This window comes from Vigna angularis, chromosome 2 (genome assembly GCF_016808095.1).
Source record: "Vigna angularis cultivar LongXiaoDou No.4 chromosome 2, ASM1680809v1, whole genome shotgun sequence".
Lineage (NCBI taxonomy): Eukaryota > Viridiplantae > Streptophyta > Magnoliopsida > Fabales > Fabaceae > Vigna > Vigna angularis.
The window spans coordinates 42,584,158-42,608,341 of NC_068971.1; the positions used below are offsets into that span (position 1 = coordinate 42,584,158).

The 24,184-nt window shown below is 32.4% G+C and overlaps 2 protein-coding genes and 1 non-coding gene across 3 annotated transcripts; 2 read left to right on the forward strand and 1 right to left on the reverse strand.

The window, feature by feature from the left end:
• On the forward strand, positions 1-72 carry TRNAQ-CUG (transfer RNA glutamine (anticodon CUG)). The gene has a single exon. It is a non-coding gene; the product is annotated as a tRNA-Gln (tRNA).
• Positions 73-7,297: 7,225 nt separating this feature from the next.
• On the forward strand, positions 7,298-14,216 carry LOC108323221 (tyrosine decarboxylase 2). Its single transcript, XM_017555606.2, has 12 exons — positions 7,298-7,570; positions 7,650-7,722; positions 8,183-8,413; positions 9,254-9,417; positions 10,251-10,391; positions 11,268-11,327; positions 11,717-11,881; positions 12,024-12,080; positions 12,689-12,753; positions 13,369-13,492; positions 13,692-13,829; positions 13,927-14,216. The coding sequence occupies exons 1-12, from the start codon at positions 7,445-7,447 to the stop codon at positions 14,053-14,055; spliced, it is 1,473 nt and encodes a 490-aa protein (XP_017411095.1). The 5' UTR covers positions 7,298-7,444; the 3' UTR covers positions 14,056-14,216.
• A 698-nt stretch (positions 14,217-14,914) lies between these two features.
• Positions 14,915-22,760, reverse strand: LOC108323234 (pleiotropic drug resistance protein 1). The gene is made up of 24 exons (XM_017555624.2): positions 22,138-22,760; positions 21,908-22,028; positions 21,720-21,808; positions 21,533-21,617; positions 21,246-21,405; positions 21,059-21,135; positions 20,570-20,623; positions 20,385-20,475; positions 19,980-20,281; positions 19,599-19,880; positions 19,196-19,512; positions 18,911-19,071; positions 18,718-18,821; positions 18,463-18,619; positions 18,262-18,387; positions 17,983-18,152; positions 17,563-17,895; positions 17,024-17,314; positions 16,849-16,932; positions 16,610-16,743; positions 16,248-16,475; positions 15,975-16,146; positions 15,379-15,633; positions 14,915-15,264 (listed from the first exon to the last, which is right to left on the reverse strand). Exons 1-24 carry the CDS (start codon positions 22,443-22,445, stop codon positions 14,998-15,000), a joined length of 4,368 nt encoding a protein of 1,455 aa, XP_017411113.1. The 5' UTR covers positions 22,446-22,760; the 3' UTR covers positions 14,915-14,997.
• Positions 22,761-24,184: the final 1,424 nt, after the last annotated feature.

A 24,184-nucleotide genomic window follows, 5' to 3' on the forward strand; every position in this document is an offset into this window, starting at 1 on the left:
GGTCCCATGGTCTAGTGGTGAGGACACTGGACTCTGAATCCAGTAACCCGAGTTCAAATCTCGGTGGGACCTTTAATATTTAATTTTATTAAAATAAAAGCTTTTCGTTTTTGGAATATTAAGGTTTGATGTTTGATAAAAGTACGCCACATAATAATTTCATTGAGGTCCCATGTCTTTCATGAAAATAAGTGTATAATAAATTCATGAAGGTCAGAGCTCATAGAAATATGTACCCATATTATTGAGAAGCTTTCCACCTTTTTTTTAATGTTTTGAAATAAAGCTTTCCTTTTTTGAAATATTAAGTTTTTATCTTTCATGAAAATAAGCCATATAATAAATTCATTAAAGTCAGAGTTCATAGAAATATGTTATTATTGAGAAGCTTTCCATTTCTGCACATTAATGCTGAGTTTGAAACTTCTGAGATAACAGGTAGCAGAAAATTACTTTGCTTGGTATGGACGTAGCAGTTCAGTACTCAGTTATTTAAGTTACTAGGTCCCACAAAATTAAATGTTTATTATCACAAAATAAGGTTGTACATCCTAGAAGAGTCATTTGAACAAACGACTTCTTTCTAGCATATGGGATGCTGTTTTATGAGGTCCATAGTCTTCCAGAAGCAATAATATCATACTACTTACTATTTTGGTATAAGAAGAGAGTAACTTCACTCTGCTATATGTATATCATAAAATGTTATGTTGTATGTTCAAATTATAATAATGAGTTATATTATGCATATAATTGAGTATTTGAATAATTTAAATTAGGATGCTACTCAATAAATAATATTGAGATACATTAGTAGATAAATAATCTCAATGATATCAATGAAAGACTTCCTTTCGACTAAAACGGGCTTGAGAAAGTTTCATAGAAAAAAAATAAAAATCAATGGTATTCACAAATAAAGCCCTTACGAACATCAATTGAGGAATATTACTTGTACCGCAAAAAAGAAAAATATTGATAATAATTAAAATCTTAAAAGTTGATATTTTAATATAAATAGTTTATTACGAATGAGTTTTATTATTTTAAAACATATAATTGTTTAGAAATTATTTTTCTAAAGTTATTTGATTTTTTTAAGAATTATTACACTCTCTTTATTTGTTTCAAGATCAAAGATTATCTAAGTTAGTCTTGTGACGAAATCTTTAAGTTTATTTGATCAGTTTTCTCAAAAAAGTAAGTTGGTTTTTGTTCTTTTCTTTAGTCTATTTTTTCTTTTTTTGCATGCATACTATCTGTAGTTGCATGTGTCATTTGAGTTTTCTATGCGATTCTCTACTAATTAGTAGTTTTAATGACATACCTTGATCATGATTTTATTGTTCGTAGGTGCAGATAGCGTCCTTTGATTTGTGAGAGTTGTTTGAGGTTCTATAAAGTTGTTTGGTCATTTAATAGGGAAGGGAAAATAATTAGTGGTTTTGATATTGATAATCTTTAAATCAATTATGTTGCATGCTTGATTTGATTCATAATTGATGAATTGATATATGAAATGGTTGAATGTGAACTTGTTGAAATATCTCTATTTGGTAGTCTAGTTTCATGAATTTGGAGTGAATATGTGTTGTCTAATATTGGAAAAGTCTTGTTGTGAGTGCTTGATAAATATTGCCTCCTTGATCACTTGAGTTGATGTGTTTAAAAGATTATAATTGGTTGAAATTTGTTGATACTTCTTGATGTAGTCAATAGGTTGAGTTTTGGACTGGTTTCGAGTCTATTTTAGAGGTTTTGACAGATAAAAATCTAAAAGAATTATTTTGGGAAGAAGTTAGATGTTGTGATCTGTTTTTTAGTCATTTGTGACTTGTTTCTCCACTTAAATTACTGAAATCTAGTTTGTAACATGTAGGATTTAAGTTGAGTTTTTGAGTTGTTTCTTTGGTCTAGTGAATCTCATTCCTGACCAAATAAGCAAATTGGTAATTAGTTTCATTTATAAACATGTTTTTGAATCAATTATAGTGTTAAGGATATCAATTTGGATAGGTTTGGGATGCAACCAAATCAAGAAATCAAGTTATTGACTTCTAGTATAGTGTTTAGTGACCCTATGTGGCATGAGTACTGCAAAACCCGGGAGACATTGGGCTCCAGGACGTTGAGCACCACTTTGGCCGTTAAGCGCTATGAAGTCAGTAAACTCTCTGACTTCTGGGCGTTGAGTAGTGGAATTAGGTGTTGGGCGTCACTTTTCCACTACAGGTCTGGACCTCTTTTTTTCGCTGGGCGAAAGGTCCTCTTGCTGAGCGATGAGTGTAGCTCACTGGATGCCATGTTTATGGAATTTTATGTTTTTTTCTTTGTTTTAACTTCTTGTTTGGTTTTAAGTTGATTATTATGATGTTATGTATAATTTGTGATAAATCATGAATGTCCAAACGATAATCGTGTAATTGTTTGTTTGAGTGGATCAATTATTCTAATATGAGAATATTAAAAACAAATTATTACTTTTAAGTAAACATTATAATTATATAAATTTAATAAACTAAATTACACTCATAAATATTATTTTGTTTTAAACTTTTATATTAAAACCACATTTTTCACAAAACATTTTAAATTTTTCATAAAAATAAAATATTATCTTAAGAGAATTCCATCTACACACATACTACAATGATAAACTAAAATTCATCTCTCCTTTCTAATTTTTGGAAAAACTGAATATTTATAAGAATAAATTCATATATATAAAGAACTTTTCTCAGAAAAGGCCAATTCCAACCCAAAAAAACATTATGAAAACAAGCTAACTTAAAATTGAATTTGGAATAGTTGATAAAAATGTCCTTACGTATCGTATCCATAAGTTATTGTTATTTGTTCAATTGCATTATTTATTAGAAAAAAGAATAGAAATATTCAAAAGTTATATAAAAATAAATTGCAAACGAAAGATAATAATTTAATTTTAATATGGTTTTTATATTTTAAGTACCTACTGAGTTAACCTACTTAACTGATAGCGTTGGTTTTGTTTAGATCTTATGGAAAAAAGGTTACAAATCTCAAACCTCACCTAATCCAATCCAAAACTATCTTAATTGAATAAAATAATGAATTTGCTAAAACACACTCAACATTCTCATAGAATCCATAATAGGAAATATAGGAAATAGAAAAAAGAAAATATCAATATTTATTTAACCGTGTTTTTAAGACCTATATTTAAACAAAACAAAACTAAATATATTTTCGTAAATGTAACGCATCATTCTAAAACATGAAAAAATGAAAAAGTAATTGACATAACAACAAAATAGGAGAAACATTTAGCAAAAAGACAATCTCATAAACTCATAATGTTATATGGATTTACCAAGTTTGAATAAAATAAAAATACATAAAAAATTAATTAGTCCTTCGCCCATGCAGCAAAAGAAATTTACAGGAAAAAAAAATTATTAAAAAATCTTATAAGATCAAATATTTCCAAAGTCCTTTAAGTTAGAGTCAACCAATGAATTTTTTTTAGAATTGTCAAATATAATTATTCTAACATCATTAATAATTATATTAAACATCCTAAATTAGAATATGTATTAAGACATCTAATTATTTTATTCATGTGATTTATTTTAGAGTTTGGATTTCCTAATAGATAAGAAGTTGTACATAATTTAAGAATCTTATTTTAATTATTAAATGAATTATTAATCAACCGAAAACACACTCTTTTCATTTATATACAACAATCAAGTTACAAAAATAGAATATGTCATATTCGATTTCAAAAACTTTAAGATATTATATTTATGAATCTTTTTCACTTGTTGAATTTGTTCATTACTTTTCAATACGGGAATTCACGTTCACATATACAGTTTAACCATCTATCAAATGACGTGATTTTTCATGCAAACCGTAGACTTGAAGTTAAAATCTATCCATATAGTTAATATGTCAAATACTTACACAGATAACATTTGTTTTAGATCAGAATTCGATCATTGAAGAACTGAATTTTAAACTGTGTTATTTTTACAATTTTTTTTTTGAAATTTTTTCTCTTTTTTCAAATGAAAAAATAATAAAAAGTTCCTTTTTAAATGAAGAAAATAATAAAAATAACTTATTTGATTTTTTTATGATTGATTTTTGAGAAAAAAAACATTTCTTTTTAAATTGAAATGCGCTTATTATATTTTAGATGTTAAAACTAAATATAAATTAAAATTTAATTCATATATAATAGTTTTTTAGGGTTAAATATGTTTTTAGTCCTTAATCTATCAAGCGAATTTGAATTTGTTTTTAGTCTCTCTTTTAAAGTAAGGTACATTTTAGTCTTCCTCCTTCCTCCTCTAGGAAACTTTAATTTTTCGTCCTCCAAATCCAACGACTGAGCTTGCTAACGGTGGAATGTGAAGTCATTTTTTTTTTCTGAGTCAATCTCCCTCTGCCGTCTCGACTCCTTCTCCAAGCAGTTCCTCCTCTTCAACCTGGCCCTCCACGGCAAGACCCCTCCTTCGCGGTCTCCGCCGCCTCCTGCGGCCACTGCTGGCAGTTCTTCCAGGAACTCTGCGACACCTCCGATATCTAATTCCTAATTACCTCCCACGCCAACCCTCACTTCAACTTTCTCCCCCTTCCTCTCCCACCACTTCGGTCCCCATCGCTTCGGCCCCTACGATTTTCTCTGCACTTCCTTCACCATAGAGCGACCCTTAGATCGGCTCATTCTCGTTTTGCTCGATGACTTCGCCGTCAAATTCTCACACTCTGTCTACTTCAACTCCCTCAAATCTCGAGGCTTCGATCTCCATTTCCACCTTGTCGATGATCCCCAATTTCAGATTTTGTTGATTCGGGTCATAATTTTGTTGATCCAAAACGTAATTAAGAAGAAATTTTCTGAGTTTCTGAGTTTGATTTGGGGTATTGTGGATTGTTGCATTTTTTGGGTTTTGTCTTGCAGGTCAGGAGGAGGTTCGCCGTTTGGATGTTGGTGTTGCTTGGGGCTTTCTCCTGGAGCCCCATTTTGAATTAGGGACATCTTTTATCGAGTTTCCACTCTCTGTTGCCCACGACTTCCCTGATTTTGCATTTATTTGGTCACCAAGTATCTCATTTTCTTCTAATCCAGAGTCTGCTACACTTAAACCCAAGTCATCAAAAGAGTCGTCATACTCATCTTCATAAACCTCTAAATTTTGTTGCAGAATATGGGTCCTTATAAATCTGTTTCACAGAACTCATCATCCCGGATAGATATTGAAACTGTTCATTATCAATGAATATCCATCCTGCATCATAGTAACTGAGTTAGAAAAGGAAAAGGGCCAAGCATATTGCAAACATGAATGGAAAAATGCAACGATTTCAACATCTTGAAGAAATGTTTCCTTCTGATGGCTTTCCCGAGAATGTGATGATACTGTATTGATATCTCGAATTGTTTGAACAAGAATATCTGCTCTGATGACTGGGTCCTCTACATCGGCAGGAAACATCTTATAGTGGCAGCTGGAAGAGGGATGCGATGAGGTTGTTCGCGTCTGGGTGTTGATGATGGATGTGCGTGATGGAGGATGGCGACGACTGGGGTTTCTGCAGCGGCAGTTTCATGGCGACATGGTGGCTGATTGACGTGACGGAAAAATTGACGTGACAGAAAAACTGAGAAGACTTGCTTAGGTCAGAGAAAAAAAATGACGTGACACTTCACCATTAGTCAACTCAGTTTTTTTTTTAACGTTTGTTTTGGAGGACGAAAAATTAAGATTTCCTAAAGAGGAGGACTAAAATGTACCTTACTTTAAAAGATGAACTAAAAGCAAATTCACTAAAAGCAAATTCACTTGATAGATTAAGGACTAAAAATATATTTAACCCTAGTTTTTAAATAGTTTATCAAAAGAAATTATAAAAACTTTCAAGAATGAATTAAAATGTGTTTTTATAATTATTTTTAAACACAAGTAACTTCTGGACATATAAAAAATAACTTATTTTGAATATTTTTTTCTTTTAAAATTATTTTATTTTTAAGCTTAAACTCAACATATATTATATTTTTCAACTTTTTAAAATAATGAAATTATGCATTTAAAATATGATTATAATTAAAAAATTATTTTGAATAACATTTTATAAAACTAATATTTATATATTTATATTTCAAGAAAAAAATATTAATAAAAAATTTCTTTATTTTTATCCTTAAACAAATTCAGCATATATTATATTTTAAAATTTTTAAAATAATAAAATTATATATCAAAGATATAATTACAAATAAAAAATCATTTTAAATAACTTTTTATAACACCAACATTTATATATTTATATTGAAAGAAAGAGAATATTAATAAAAATTACTTTATTTAAATTTAAACAAACTCAATATATATATATATATATATATATATATATATATATATATATATATATATATTATATTTTTAAAATTTTAAAATAATAAAATTATATATTTAAAATATTATTACAATTAAAAATAATAGTTTTACAAAATCAATATTTATATATTTACATGTAATTAGAAAAGATATTAGTAAAATATCATACAAAACTCGAAAACTATTAAACTTATAAAATAAAAAATAATTAAAAATACATTAAAATAAATTAATTTAATGTCATGACCCTATTCTAGCTTATTTTATGTGAGAATTCGAGGATTGAGGTTTTAAAAAAATTCCTAATTAAATGGATTAGAAAAATGAAACTAGAAAAGTGGGCTTTGGTTTGTCACGGTCCAGGAGCTTAAGCCTATACAAATGTTAGAATCTCACTTGATGGATTTTTATTTACTATTTTAAACAGTTTTAAAAATCAATTAATTTCTAAGGTTAAAATCAAACAAAAACAAATCATAATTTCTAATATTATGACATTTCATTTTAATAACACAATATTTTTTTAAAAATAAGAAATTTTATAATAATATCTAAAGATCATATTAACAGAGTATAAAATATATCAATACATTCATATTAAATAGAAAACTATAATAATATAATATTTATATAAATTTTACATAAATAAACAAAAATACTTTAAAACAAAACATTACAACTCATATTTTTAACAATTCAAACCATATTGACTTCTGATCCGATATAAACCTTCATCTTTATCTACTTATATAATTTACTTTTCATGACTACTTCTCCTTCGAACACAAGGAGAGCCACCCTCATTTTGCATAATCAAATTTGGCTGAACCACTTACCCAAGTGGTACATTTTTAATTAATTCTAAATATTATAATTTTTATGATATTTATTGGGACCCACGATAGCTTCATTTCGAGTGGCTCTTCTTCACTCTCAGAATTCTTCTGACAGAGAAATGTATGAACGGCTAGTTAGTTTGTTAGTTCTCTGATTCTGGTTTACTGCAAGTTGTCGGTTACATTATTGCGTGCAGTGTTTGAAATTGTTTGAAGATGGAAGAGAATGCATTGAGGGCCATGGACGCTGAGCAACTGAGAGAGCACGCTCATAAGATGGTCGATTTCATTGCCGATTACTACAAAACCATTCAAAACTTCCCCGTTCTCAGCCAAGTCCAGGTTCTTCATTCTCCTCCTTCTCTTCCAATCAATGCATTTACGTACATGCTGCTTTATTACACTATTTCTCCCATTTCAGCCAGGTTATCTGGGGAAGCTTTTACCAGATTCTGCTCCCGAGTATCCTGAGTCCTTTCAAAATGTTTTGGACGGTGAAACTTCTTACTTTGATTATGAATTACCCTTTTTTGTTTAATGCAATGTATTATTATTATTATTAGGGTCCATTTGGATAAACTTTAAACAAACACTTCTAGACAAGACAATTAAGAATTTAAGTTGTACAGCTTCTTCCAATGTGGTTTTAAATTGTGGTTGCAACACAGTTGCAGATTTGTTGTGAACCTTGGCATTGTAGAAGATTGCTGGCTAATGCGCCCGCAATTGCAGCAATCAATACTGGTTACGGTTGTAGACGCCATTTTAAAACTATGGTTATAGAAGAGGTTTAATTCACTTAATCTTCTTATTTTCTTTTGTCTAAGTGTTAAGAAATTTGTCCGAACAAAACCTTAGTAGCAGCAGCAGCAGCAGTAATCGTATTTTCATTATTTTAGTAGATAGTACAATTGTTTGAGCAATGCTAGCGTGACACTGTTTGTCAAATTGTAGATGTAAAGGAGAAAATACTCCCAGGGGTGACGCATTGGCAAAGTCCGAATTATTTTGCGTATTTTCCTTCCAACAGTAGCATTGCTGGATTTCTTGGAGAGATGCTCAGTGCGGGTCTTAGCATTGTGGGTTTCAGCTGGATAACTTCTCCTGCTGCCACTGAACTTGAAAGCATTGTTCTTGACTGGCTGGCTAAGGCGTTCCAGTTGCCTGAAGATTTCTATTCTAGCGGTAAGGTCTTGGGATGCTGTATAGCGTGTGAAGATACAATATGCAATACTACTAGTCTTTGTTCTTTAAGCTCAAGTGAAAGAACTTGAGTATTTTATTATTTTATTTTCAAGGAAGAGATTGTATTTTCAAGGGGTGTTCGTGTCTTAACTTTGAAGTTGATATTTACCTCATGAGAGAACATATTGGATGTGTTACAAAACATAAAGCACTAACCCTCATTGATATTAATACCAGAATCAGTCCAAATTAAATATGAAAACAGATGATGAAATATAAGAAAATTGGGTAACCAATCTAAAATGTATGATGATTATAATTTAATATACTCTAAACTATTGTAAAATATAACTATGATATTATGGGATATCCTCTAGAAATCTAAACACTAAGTCTATAAATAATCTTGTAATAAACGAAGTTCATCTTGATACTTCCTCGGTCCTTTCTTTTGGCTCCACAAGTTCTCTTGTGAGTTTTTTTAGAACACGAGTCATTCTTTGTCTTGTCTCCTTTTCTTCAATGGAATGTGGACTTACATGGCCTTTATTCTTTTCTGAATTGATATCTTTCCTTTATGTTGTTGCCCAAAGAGTACAAGGAGAAGGAAAAGAGAAAAAGAAAATAGACAGTTCTATAATTTAGAAATCAGGACTCATTTAGGTAGGTTTGCATATGAAATATCTCCTGGCTTTGGATGAGCTTGTAAACTCAAGCTTGAGGTTTTCATTAACCTTCAACTTGGTTGAATTTTATAATAATTAAAATGTGAACCTAAATTGCATATGAATAGTTTATTTGTAGAAAAACTCAAATAGTGTATGTAAACTTTGACTGCAGGGAAAGGTGGTGGAGTTATACAGGGAACAGCAAGTGAAGCTATACTAGTTGTCCTATTAGCTGCACGTGACAAGATCTTAAGAAGGCTTGGAAGGAGTGCCCTTCCTAAGCTTGTGATGTATGCATCTGATCAAACACACTCTGCTTTACGAAAAGCTTGTCAGGTACCTCTCTAATGACAGATAACAAAGAAAATGACCTTATCTTATGTACTCAAGTCAAGGACATATGGGTTTCCTTCTTGTTTATTTTCACTGTCAAGTTTAACTTTTGTTGACCAGTGCTTCTAGCTTTCTGACCTATTTTAAACACTGAACATTTCTTTAAAACTTTTATGTTGCTATTCCTTGGCATGAGTAGGTGTATCGAGATTCATATCAACTATAGATATGATCAATGTTAATCATTATAAAGCTTGAGCATCTTTCTTTGTATAAGTCAATTTTGTGAGATTGAATTACACTTTAAGCCAAAATTCTAAAGAGGCCTTTTAGTTTTTTAATATTCTATTTATTTTGATTATGATTCGTTTTTTGTTTTATCAAGGAAAAGAGTTGGTTATCTTGTAAATCTATAATCATAGACGTCTTGTTAATAGTTAGCAAAATGGGGAAATAACATAGATTTTTGCTCAGTTAAATAAATTGTAATGGCTGTTTGTTTCCTTAATTATATGATTATCATGCTCTTTAGCACCAAACATATGAATATGCCAGTGTTACAGTGTCACCTGAAAACATATGACCTTAACTACGATCACTAAGTTCAAACTTATTCAGCTTATTCTATAGTCTATTAGTAGTTAATGTGTTGTTAGATAAAACCTATTCTTTTGTGAGTATTTTAAAAATTTGTTTAGTATTTATCACCCAGTTGATCAAATGGTAGTCTGATTCCATTTCTGGTATGGGAGTCTTGCTCTGTGTTTCTTAGATGCATTCTTGAATATAATCAATGACAATTTTTATTGTAATAGTTTTGAACTTTCCTTTGACAGATATCAGGACTTAATCCAGAGCTTTGCAAGTTGCTTAAAGTTGATTCTGCAACAAATTATGCACTCTCTCCTGAAGTACTTTCTGAAGCAATTTCAAATGACATTGCTGGCGGTCTTGTACCCTTTTTCTTATGTGCTACTGTAAGAATTGAACACTTATATGAATTTGTAAGAAATTGCTGTATAATGCATGACCTTAACTGACCATTATTTACGTGTCTTATCTCCAATATTGTATCATATATGTTCAGGGAATTTCAAATTAGAAATTTCAGCTCATTTAAACATCGGATCAAGGGATAAATGTCCTTCTTCATGTTGCTATCTATGCACTGTCTCTTCATTCTTTGTTGTGGGAAACAAATGGTTATATACCTACTAATAGGGTCTATGTTAGGACTAAAGGGGAGAGAAAGGTACTGAGATCCCAGTCTGTTTGTAAAAAAATAACTCTGATAGCCAGCAAACTGTAACACTTAGGAGAGAAGATAAAAGGAGATTCAGCTGAGTTACTTGCGGGAATTTTTATTTCAAAGTTTGGGGAGAGTCCATGTCTCTCAAATATCTAGAATAGTAGGGTGGTGTGTCTGTTATTCTGCATTACTATTTAGAATCTTACTTTCTCATTTCTGATCTTTTATCCCTTCGATACAGACCCACAGATGCAGGTTTCTGTTTATAAACGTTCTGTTTTCAGTCCAATTATGGATTTGGTTCTGGAGGCTAGTAACCTCAGTTTCATGAAACTTTCATTTTTTATTTATTTTAAATTGTACATCCAAGAGAATTTGTGTTGAATATATGCATGTTGGCTCTTTCAAGGATTAAATCTATAGTAGGTACTAAATGAATAATTAACGTGGCAAATGTTTATCACCCCGGAACTTGGAACTAATGTTTTGTTGATGAGTGAAAAGTATCTGAATCTTGATGTAACTTGAGGTAATTAAGAGTCCATTATTTGTGGATATTTTGTTTCTTGCATTAATTGCATACATTACGCATTTATGTATACAGGTTGGCACCACTTCGTCAACAGCTATTGATCCCCTGCCTGCATTGGGAAAAATTGCCAAGGTAATATATTTTATTGAGTTGTGATGTGAAAAAAGCTAGTATAGCCACTGATTCATTGTATTGAGGTTATTAAACCAAAGGTTTATTTATTTATTTTTAAAATATGACTCTCAAGGAACAGGAATGCAGTTAGATAAATGAAAACCCATAAATGACTGTGCAGTATGTTAGGAACTCAAGGATAAATGATACTTGTGGAGTTGCAAGAAGAAAAGTTCGATACATGAGTATTCCAACTGTTTTGTCTCATTGTCCCTGCTTGGGCTTTTAGGATGACTGGTTCATAAACCTCCGCAGACCTGCATCAAATTTTGTTTGTCTAGTCTTTTTAATGTATTCGGTAGAGCTATAAAATCTTATAATGCTCTGGTGCCTGTCTTTTTTGGCAGACCAACAATCTTTGGTTTCACGTGGATGCTGCTTATGCTGGCAGTGCTTGTATATGTCCAGAGTACCGCCACTACTTTGACGGTATTGAAGAAAGTGACTCATTTAACATGAATGCACATAAATGGTTCCTCACCAACTTTGACTGTTCAGTACTTTGGGTTAAGGTATCCATAACGCATTTTTTATCTCAATCTCACTTTTGAATCTTTATTTGTAACAAGAGGTTTAACTGCAAGAGGTCAAACTTTGAATCTTTATTTGTACTTCAAAACAAGAGGTCAAACTTATTACGAATTAATGACACAGGATAGAAGTTCTCTGATTCAATCACTGTCCACAAATCCTGAATTTCTGAAAAACAAGGTAAGTTTCTATTGCATGCTCGAGGTTTATGCTGAAGTTTAACTGCAAGAGGTTTTCAAACTTTTGAATAATCCTTTTTAGTTTTTCTTCTCTTTTCTATGTGTGGATCATTAAGCTTGTTCCATTCAGTCAAGGTGTAGACATCATCACATTAAATTTACAAGTTGGTTCTCTAGATGAAAATTGAAGAATATGAATTGGTATTCCAAAAGAAACGAGCATTCTGCATTAAATGAACCCAAACGGTAAAAATATACATGTTAAGGCAAGAGAGCGAGAGAAAGAGAGAAACAAAATTGAAGCATCTAAAAAATGTCCTCTTTTCCCTCTCCTCAGAAAGGTGCTTCAAATGTTACGAGTGATAAGTATTGAATACTTATGGGAACACCTAGAAATTAACCGGGGGCATTTTGTTTTTCAATTCTTTTTCTTATGTATCGATGTAGAGTTAATTTCCTCTTCCACTATGAACTAGTTCTATCCTGAGTGAACAGAGTAATGTGTCACTAGTAATGTGTCACTTAAACATGAAGCTTGTCATCTGAAAGGTCGCAGCTATTATTATTTATTCGTAGTTTTATAGTCTATTTATGTTTTTGACTTTGCAGGCCTCTCAAGGAAACCTGGTCATAGATTACAAAGACTGGCAAATTCCTCTTGGTCGTCGCTTTAGGTGGTTTCTTGAAAGTTTTCCTTTGGAAGCGTTTTCATTGTTTCTTTCTCTCTATCTATATATAGATATATTTGTCTTTGTTACTGAAATCTCTATTCGCCTCGTCGAATTATTTTTTACCCGAGAATGTTCATGCATATCCTCGTCTGGGCACATTAATTGGTTTTATTCATGCATTTGGGCTCTAACTCATTTATGCCTAAATGTATTAATAAGAGGAATGATAATAATACACTTTACTATAGCTTGAAATTTATTGGAAACTATGAAATCAGGATAGAAAGTCTTTACGTGATATGTGATGACTACAAAATTTGTATTTTTCCATAAATATCGGTGAATATAGTAAAGGGTGCGTTCAAAAGAGTCTGTTGTTAACATTTCTCGTATTAATTTGTCTGTGATCTTGATTTTAATGTTTTTTTTTTGGATTTTATGGACGTCTGAGTTTCTTTTCGATGTTCCCCGTTTAAAGAGATTACGGGAACTTCTGATGTCAAAACTTCTATCAAATCATTGGTCTTACCTCTTTCTAATAAATATTTCTGTACACCTTAGAAGTTTGTGTTTGCCAGCAAATGTGTGACATTGTCTATTCACTCTACTGGACTCCAGATCATTAAAATTGTGGATGGTGTTGCGACTTTATGGTTTGGAAGGTCTGCGAAGCCACGTAAGAAACCACATTGAGTTAGCTGCTTATTTTGAAGAGCTTGTTAGTCAGGACACAAGATTCAAGGTACTCTCATCCTTCTATGAGAAGCATTGTTCTTAATTTCCTAAGGTTTAATACTACGTTTGGTTTAAATATTTGTTGGAATTATTTGAAGTGGTTTTTCAATTTTTTTTGACTCAATATATATGCCAATTTTGAATATTTTTCTTAAGTACTTTATTTACTGCATATGCTTTAAAATTGCAACAAATTCCGTACACAGGTCGTTGCACCTCGTACATTCTCCTTAGTTTGCTTTCGGCTATTGCCCCCTCTCAATTCCGAAGATCATGGTAATAAACTAAATAGCGATCTACTAGACTCAGTAAATTCAACAGGAAATATTTTCATAACACACACGGTAAGCATAAATTATCTTCGTAATTTTTCAACTTTTGTTCTTTTATTCTTTATTTATCACTAATTTTCTTTCCCTTCTTGTTAACTAATATGTGCAGGTTCTATCAGGTGAGTACATTCTACGTTTTGCAGTAGGAGCACCATTGACAGAAAGGAGGCATGTCACTACTGCGTGGCAGATTTTTCAAGAGAAAGCCACTGCTCTACTTGAGAGTTTACAGGATTAATATGCTCTCAGTCTCGAGTTTACCAATACAACATTAATTTGTGATTTCTTTTTCCTTTATTTTCGATTCCCTATTGTGTTACAAAATTGTCATGTGCCGAGCTGTAAACTTGGTAGATATTTCATTTTTTTTGAAGCAGCAATATTCTTTTTTTTTTTTGTTAATAGTCGATAATACTTTCCATTTATAGACAGCTCAAAATATTTTTAAAACAAGAATCAGATGTTTCTGAATTGAAATAATTATAATTTTTAAATTTACATGAAAAATTATTTAGTCAATTAGAAACTAAATTAAACTACGACATATATTCATATCAAATAACCAAAAATGGTGATATTACATAAACTTAATAACTATTATTGGTGAACTAATAAAAGTACATAACTATTAACATTACGTAGTGGTGACTCCTATCAAGCGACTAAAAACATTAATATATAAAGTTTAAAAACTAAAATCAGTCAAGCATTTTGAACTATTAGAAACAAGATTCTCTTTTAGAAACAAAATTCTCTTTAAGTTATTAAAATCATATTTTGTCCCATTTTATTTATAAATTTGACTTTACTGAAATCAATAATATATTTGAGTTGTTTGTTCCTTAACATCTCCTAATTATCTCAACAAAATTTTATTTTAACTGGTTAAATAATTAATAAATTAGAATGCCTACTATTAGAAGAAAAGAAATAACTTGCATTTATTTAAAATATGAGGTATTACATATGTTAATATCATTCAATATGATACACTTTTTTTTATAGTAGTGGCAGTAAGATTTAATTCTACGATCTCATATCTACCTAAATTTTTCCACTAGTTTTGACCTACCCTATCGGTGGATTTCCACTGGTTAAAAGAATTCAGAAAGTTATGTGAAAATTTTGTTACAACATGTTACATGGAACATCCTGTACTAAATACTACTTGAATGTGTTCTTAACGCCTTTGGAAATTGAACATCTTCACTGATATAGCAAAGACCAATGCAAAGACCACTGGGAATGCAACAATCACAGCTGCAACCACTCCAAGAAAATCATGCTCAAAACCAAAGTAGCTTCTTACAAACCCTTCTACTGTTGTTCTTCCGTCACTGGATTCCATGCTTTTGTGTATATCTCCATATTGTGAAGCCACCAATCCATACAAACTCCATGCTACTGGATTAACCCAACTGTACCATCTCCACCACACTGGGATTTTCTGTCATTATACATAACAGAAGAACAAAATAAGATAAAATACATTATGACATTCTTCTGTGCTTGGAAAGTACAAATCTACAGTACATGAGTTTGAAAGGGAGCCCAAACTTACCGGTCTTGGGACTATGAATCCTGAGAAGAGATTCCACACTGCATAGAAGGCAGAGGAAACTATAGAAGAAATGTGTTGGTTTGGGGTCACTGCCACTGACATCATGCCATAGTAGGTGAAGGTTAGGAAGGTGAAGTACATGAAGAATAGGTACCAGAAAACTTTAGTCACAGTCCACTCAAAACCAATCATGGCATAAATTATAATGCCATATACCAAAGCTTGTGCTAGAACATATGGGAGCTCAATTACAACCTGCAAAACAAGAATATAAATATCAGAATAAATGCAGAGGTCGCGTTTGAATATAACTAAATGCATATTCTCAGTGCTATTTCATATTGTAGAAAGTTCCACATCCACTAGAGATAAAACCAATTTAGAATATGTATATATATAGGTACAAACCTCAACTTACAAATTGATATTGTAGGATTGAGTTAGGTTTAAAGTTTACTTTTTAACATGATTTAATATGTACAATTGCCTAATAGATATGTTGGTTGCAGTCTAGGACAATGTAGGACTTTCCACAAGGATTTGTGAGGATATAGCAACACTCAGAAGATAAATTTTTAATATAAGAAATTGCTTGCCTGAGCAAAAGCATATGGCAAAGCTGAATACATTCCGGCTCCTTTTTCCCTGTAAAAGACAGTTCGTTCAACGGCAACCACTGGCTGCACTGCATTAGCATTCTTAATGCCAATAAGAAGAACAGCAGCATACATGGAGCCCATGGCATTGAAAAGATCTTGTTGTTGGTCACTGAAACGATTGATGTCAAAATTTACTGTTAGATCAAATGCTAGTTACTGGTTTTAATAGTTTGAAGCCATAAAATTTCCAAGTTTGTGGTTTGTTCTTACATTTTGGAGCCAAGGTTCCAAAACATGCTACCGATCACAACAGCTACAGTGGTGGAGTAAAGAAATCTAATGGCAGTGTACAGAGGATTGCGCCAGTAAGACCAATGTTGTTTCCATAAGCAAGCCATGCATTGAGTGAAGAACGAAGTTGAGTACTGTGAAGGAAAATAAAGGTCTTTGGAACCAGGAGCTGGTGTACTCAATTCTTTAATAAGTCCTTTATTTCTCCTGAAAAAAAATTCTATCAGTAAACATTCTACACTCATAAAAAAAATTCTTGTACTTTTTGCATTATAAGTTCTTTTTCAGTGAATTATATCTGAGTTCTACAGCTTGATTACACTTCACACAGCTGAAAGTACCTGTATAGCTCTGAACTTTTGTACACCTCTGCAAAATCGATCCCCAATTCCATTTCTTTTGCTAATGTTGAAACTTCCAACATCCATGTTGCTGGATTATAGCCATCTTTTATTTTACTGACACCTTGGATTTCCTTCAAGATGAAAGTATTGACATGAGTGAAATGTTTACATGAAGTTAATGATGTGAAACAAAACACGAATTCAGTATTCCTTATTTATCATTGCACATTTTCTACCTCAAAGTAACTAATTAAATGGGAAGAATGATGTCCAAGTGGCCCCACGTATATTTCTTGCCCTCCTTGCTTCATTAGCAAAAGCTGCATTCATAGTGACACAAAAAAGATTAGAAACTCAGAAATGGAAGAGAACAAATTGAAAGTTCTACTTTTTAAATTCTTCCTATGTTACCTCATCAAAAGATTCAAATATATCTATGCTTGGCTGATGGATGGTACAGACAACTGTTCTTCCAGTATCTACTGTGTTCCTAACTGCTCTCATGACAATTGCAGCAGCTCTTGCATCTAATCCAGAAGTTGGCTCATCCATGAATATTATGGAAGGATTTGCTACAAGTTCAACTGCAATAGTCAACCTTTTCCGTTGCTCAGTTGAGAGACCATTAACACCAGGTAATCCAACTAATGCGTGCCTTAGTGGCTTCAGTTCCACAAGTTCCATAACTTCCTCAATGAACATCTGCAACCATTTAGCACTCTCAAACTTACTATTTTTGGAGCTAATACACTCAACTACCGAGAATATCTACATGCACTCTTATGTATGCATTTGTCACAGCAGCTCAATCCGGAGAAGGAAAATGTTGAATTGGAACATTCATAAAAGATACTCACGAATATTCAAGTGTTCAAACCAGTTATCCTCCTATGCAAAACTAAAAGGCTAAACATTAAAGCAGAGAAAATGAATGAGATGTGGATACTAACCTTCCTTGTTTCATCATTGATTTCTGGGGACAACCGAAGCCATGCTGAATAAAGCAGGGACTCGTATACTGTAACATGAGGAGAGTGGATATCATTTTGCTCACAGTATCCAGAAATCCTTGCAAATGTTTCTTGCTTCTTTGGATAACCAGAGATTGTGATATTTCCGCCAATATACCCCCCAGTTTTTCTACCAGCAAGTACATCCATCAGAGTTGTTTTTCCAGCACCAGTCACACCCATTAGAGCGGTAAGGACACCTGGTCTGAAAGCTCCACTGACACCCTTCAAAAGAACCAATTTATCCTCAACAAAACCTCTGTTCTTCATTTCCTGCAAGCATTTAATAACTTCATGTCACAATAACGCTAGAAAGTTGAACACAAGCCTTTTCAATTTGTTTTTTTGCTTCCACATTACCATTGGCATGTCGACAGAATATGTTACATCATCAAAGGTGATGGAATGAGGTTCAAATGGAAGAACCATTCCTCTTTTCCTGTTATGATTTGTCTCTGCATCAACTGCTTCGTGCCTAGTAGATGAAGAATGGGGGGAGGTGCTTCCACTTGTACTTTCACCATTTCTCACTGAAGTAACCCCAATGTTAGCCGTAAGGTGTAATGTGAATTGAAAATCAAATATTACTTTCCTAGATATAGACATTATTCATTTGCAGTTGGTATTGACAATAATTACCTTTATTTGAGTACTGAGAAAAGCTATGTTTTGTGTTCTTCATCACATTATTTCCCTTTTTACTACCACCATTCTGGTCATTGCTTTGAGATTCATCTGATATAACAGCCTGATGTTTCCCAAATGCTGCATGATTAATTTTGAGAAAAATTAGTACATAGACCTAGCTTAGGTGGTTTGTCATACATTTAAGGTACTCACGATTTAAGTATTTAAGGGCAAGGATGTAGCCAAGGTTGAAAAGTAATGTATATCCAACCAAAGCTCCAACACCTATCCAGTACCAGTATGACTGAGTGAAGAATCCCCGCGATTTCAAAATTTCAACTCCTAGAGGCTCAGTCGAGTTTGGTAGAACCTATCATGGGAAAATATGTTCGGATCAAATGTCATATTATTTATGTTATAAACCATAGGAAGGCATGCAAGTAAAAATAGAGATTAGTTAAAACTTACATGTCTCCATCTTTCTGCAAGAAACTCATTATTTACCATGGCATTCTGCCCATACATCATAGGTGATATCCAGAAGCCCCACAGCCACCATTTTTTTATATTGTCTGGGGGAATAAAGGGAACAAAGATGCATTGTTAGTGTAGAACATAAAGTGACAAAGCCTAGGAATGTTTAGTTCTGTATCCTTGATACCTTTTGATAGGACAAAACCACTCATAGCAAAAAGGATCGCCAGTGTAAACGACCCAAGTGTTAGAGCTACTGTCATTTCCCTCCCAACTGCTGCAATTAATCTGAACAGTGCCGAAGCCATTTGATTTACTAGTGCAAGTACAAGGTATTGCCTAAACAATCTGCATTAAGTTGACATATAAGTACTCTATTAGTTATTAGTAGGATTCAAATAGAAAATTAGCCAATAGAGAAACTATTAGTTTACTAGTTTGATGAGTACATTTGAAAGCATAAGTATTTTACCTTCCAACATGTGGATCAAAACCAATGACATAGTAGGTAAGGAATACCCAAACACCCACTTCCATAAAAGTCAAAGGGAATTTTAGGATCCATGCAGGAAGAGCATATACCCATGAAGGGAAAAAAAGATAATCCCTTTGTTTGTAGAAAACAGGAAGCCTTGAAACAACCATGGAAAGTTCCGCCAATCCATTGAACATAGTCACAACAACCCCATAAAACAAGGCACCCACATATATGCCTCCATGAGTCACTGAATCTCTGTGCATCTCTGTCCGGAAGAAAATGGTCATGGCAATAATTGCCAATGCTGCGAGCTGAAAGGAGGGGAAAGTTATCAGTAAGAAAATAACAGCATTAGGTGATAAGACAAAAAAATGAAGCATTCAATTTCCAAACCTACTTGGAAAAGCTTGAAGGTGTAAACGAATGAATTGCGTTTCATAAGTAAATATTCTCTGGATAAGCAAGCTTTTAACAACTCCCATTTTCCTACTCCATACTTTTTGGTTGTCAAAGCAGCTGGGTGACTCTTGGACTTGTCAAATTCAGTAGCAAGTTCTTCAGCAAGGCTTCTCCCAACATGAAATGATTTATGTGCCTCTGAAAACTCTTTGGCTGTGACAAATCTGTAAGGTTGATCTTTGTGTGCCCAGTACTGCTCCTGATCCTTCCTTGATGTTACCTATAACATAATAATTAATGGTGAAAGTTAAATGTATGAAACCCTCTTTTACTAGAGCAGACAGATTGAGTTTTTGAGACAAGATACAAGGACACTTACCTCTTGCAAAAAGTCTGCCACTCCTTTCCTCTCAGGACATTTAAAACCCATTAATTCGAAAAATTCAAGCACATGTTCACGGGGACCCTGATACACAATGTGACTATCAGAGAGTAGAATAATGTCATCAAATAGATTGTAAGTCTCTGGTGCTGGCTGCAGGAGTGAGATGACTGTGGTTCCTTTGAGAATATGAACATATTGCTTGAGTGAATTCACAATTTGAAAAGTTGTTGAGCTATCCAACCCAGTGGATATTTCATCCATGAAAAGAGCTTTAGCTGGTCCAACCAGCATCTCCCCTGTATTCATAGATACATAATTGTTAACTAATACAATCTTGTAATCAAACTTTCAGGAGATTAAACAAGATACACTTCAAGATTGAAATCAGGCTAAATTTACCTGTTGTAACACGTTTCCTTTGTCCACCAGAGATACCTCTTAACATAGCATTTCCTACAACGGTATCAGCACAAACCTCTAGTCCCAAAATCTGCAAATGCATATCCAAGAAACAAGAGTCTTTTAAACGAAATATTACATGGATTGAAAGTGATCAGAGATGGGTTTTGATGTATAAATTTTACCCTCAGTACGTAGTCTGTTATCATATTTGCCTTCTGGCCTTCGGATGCTACAGCCTGAGCATTATGAGTCAAAAGAACAACCAATTAGTCATCAGTCATTCCTATTTTGAATGGAAAAAAAATAGATGCTCACGTTTTCAAGATAACCAGCTGCTAATGCATATATATATATATATATATATATATATATATATATATATATATATATATATATATATATATATATATATATATATATATATATAACTGAGTTTGGAAGTAGCTGCTTTGTGAGCTGCTACAACTTATTTATTACATACGTTTTAATCATTATAAGTTTCTTGAACTGGTAAGAAATTTTGAAATAGATAGCAATTGAATTTCTAAAACCAAACAGCTTTTGATATTAAAAACTTGTTAAGCTGTCATATTTTTCTTTCAGACTTTGGTCTGAAAGGCTACTGAATGCAAGTCAAATATGAAAAACACATGCTTGGCAAAAAAAATTACCTTCATGTAGGCATCAACATCTGGATCAGGCTTGATGCTTGCCTCCTTTTCTCTTCTGGACAATTCCGCTAGCAAGTCTACAGATGTTAGACATAGTCAAGAGTTAATTTCCTCAAAAAAGTCAACCTGTGTTTGGAATATTGAATTTAATAATGAGTGTAAGCATAAAGAACTCCGATGAGCTAACCATAACGAGGTCCAACTCCTTGGACTCTTGCCGAGAAGGCCAAAGTTTCTCTAACTGTCATTTCTCCTATGTGAAGATCATTTTGATTCACATAAGCAGCAGTTCTTTGGGGTACAAACTCATTCATCTCGTGACCATTATAAGTTACCTTTCCAGAGAACTGATGAAGAAGTAGCAGAATATTAGCTAGAGCTTTAAGTTAAGAAAACAGAACTAAAAGCATGCTAACACTGTTACACAGAATAAATGCACTTCTCTTCAATGATTTTCGTAACAAAAATCATTACCTTTAGTTTTGGATCAAGTTTTCCAGCCAAGGCTAACAAGAGTGTGGTTTTCCCAGAACTTGGAGGGCCTAAAAGCAATGTCATTCTGGAGAAGAGAAAAGGAAAAATCGTGTTATATTAGTTCCAGAGGTCCTATCGCTAATGCCCTTTTCCTCCAAAGAGATATCAATAAACACAATATCAGTACCTGCCAGGCTTTATTTTTCCACTAACATTCTGGAGAATGTTTAAATGTTGTTTCATGGTTGGAAGTATATGAAGAGAGTTTATCAGGCCCTTGAAGCAGACAAATGAAGCAAAATGCCAAGTTAGTTCCATCGCTAATATCATTTAGCAAGTTCTAGCACATAATAAAGTTGGTACCGATATACTCACCTCCACTATATTAACCATGAAGTTAGTGAACGTAGGCAAAGCTCTAGTTCCTACACGAGCTTCTGCTTCGATGTTCAAGTTCTCAAAACGAACCTCTATGGTAGGAAGATCAATTCCAACTCTAATATTATCGAATCCAAGGAACAAAAATAGGGTAAACCATTAGTGCGTTTCGATCAAAGAGACCTCTATTAAAATCAAGAAGAAAGAAACGGGAGTGAGATTCTCACCTATCGATCCTGTCCTTGAGCTTCAGCAAAAACCTCTCATTGTCCTCTTCTGCAGTTCTCACGAGTCTTTCTAGTAAAGCTCTCTTTTCTTGCAACCCAAGTTTCTGTACATCGATCTCATTGGCTTCCCCATCAGGTGAGGTGAGCAAAGCTTTCCTCATACGTGCAACCGTGGGAAGCTTCTGAATAGCAGCCCATTTGAGAGCCTCTTCATCGTTCTCCTGTTCGAATGAGTTTGAGAATATCTCCGCGTCACTGTTCCTCCAAATGGATGAACTTCCAATCCTTAAACTACCCCCACCCTCCATATATCTCAAGCAAAGGCTGAACCTTTATGGCACCCCACTTGAACTGCAGACAAACAGTACCCAGAAGAAACTACAAATCTGGAGAAGCAAACAAAATAATTGCTTGAAAGCTACTTTACAAGTTTGTTTCTTTTGGTCTTGTTTTGCAAGACCCAGTAGTTTTTTTCTTTCCCTTTTGGTCTAATGAGATATAACAGAGGATGTTGGGATGTATATATAGGGAGAGAGAGAGAGAGAGAGATGAAGAAGGAACAGGAGTGAGATGATGAAGGTATGTGATTTATGTCAACGTGTCAAAATTGGCGGGAGTGTGACATAAAATAGCATGAACACAGACATAACATAGCTGGGTTGTTGACGTTGCTTGCAAATAATGGAAACGTCGAACAAGGTGGCCACGACCATGGCATGCATCAACTTGGTTTAGTTTGTTTTCTCTTTTACTTTCTTTTTAGGAAAGGAACCAAATTGGAAATAGGAAGCTGACATCACTCATTATGTTATCTCTTATACCTTGGAACTATTACTCAGATTTTCAGGACGTGGATTTATTGGGATTTTTCTTTTCTATTAATGTACATATTCACTACGAGAATTTATCTGGCTATGAAAGTCAACTCAAAATGTGATAGAAATACAAGAGGAATTGTATAGAATAAAACTTTTACGTAACCTCTTATGTTATTATTATTTAAATTTTATTAATGCTTATCTATATATCGTAATAGTAATATTAAAAAAAAAATTAAAATAATAATTATTGCATTAAACTTTAGTCTTTTATTTGTTCAAAGTTAAGATAAATTTTTATATTACTCATTTTTTACTGATACTTTAAATTTATTTATTTTTCCTAAAACACGATTAATCTTAATGTTATAGAAATTTAAGAGTTGATTAACTTTTCTTTTAATTTCTCCTTATTTAGAATAAAACGGTGATATTTGGTTATTGACATTGCAGTATTAATTTTTGAATATTTGGTTTTAAATTTCTGAAATTAGAAACTAATTTACGTAACCTCATAAAATTTAATACACTTTAAAAGGTTATATATATATATATACACGTGAGTTGTCATGGAATCATAATACAAATTTTAGTTCTTACAAAATTCAGTAAAACAATTTAAACTAATACATTAAAAAATGTTGTATTTACTTTTCTTGTAAATTATTATCCTAGTTTTTTTTTTTAAATTTATTTAGTAATAAAGATATTTTTTTATTTCTTATAAATATCATTAAGTTAAAAACAATATATATTACACATTATTTTGTTAATTTTTATCTTAATAAAATTTACAATAATATTTTTTATAAAAAATTAATCATTTAATTAATATAAAATTATTTTTTAAACATTTTTATTTTTATTAAATAAATATTTCATACCAAATCAAATATCAATTTTAATTTATATTTTTTTTTATTAAACACTAACTAAAAGTATTTTGATCATTCATTATATTACCTAATTATTTAATTTAATAAAATTAATTAACTTTTTAATCATATTGTTTTTTAAGTCTCTTTTCTGCTTTAGTGTTCATGAATCATTTTTCTAATTTAAATCTATCTTCCAAATCAAGCAAGGTCTTAAAACTATTAAAATGGGTGGGGACATTGGCAATGGTAAAAAAAGGAAAAGGTGAGTATAGTTGAATGGTATCACTCACTACTTGTTAACTACTTATTTTATTGGATTCTTTTCAAGATCAATTTTTTATGTAAATTAAT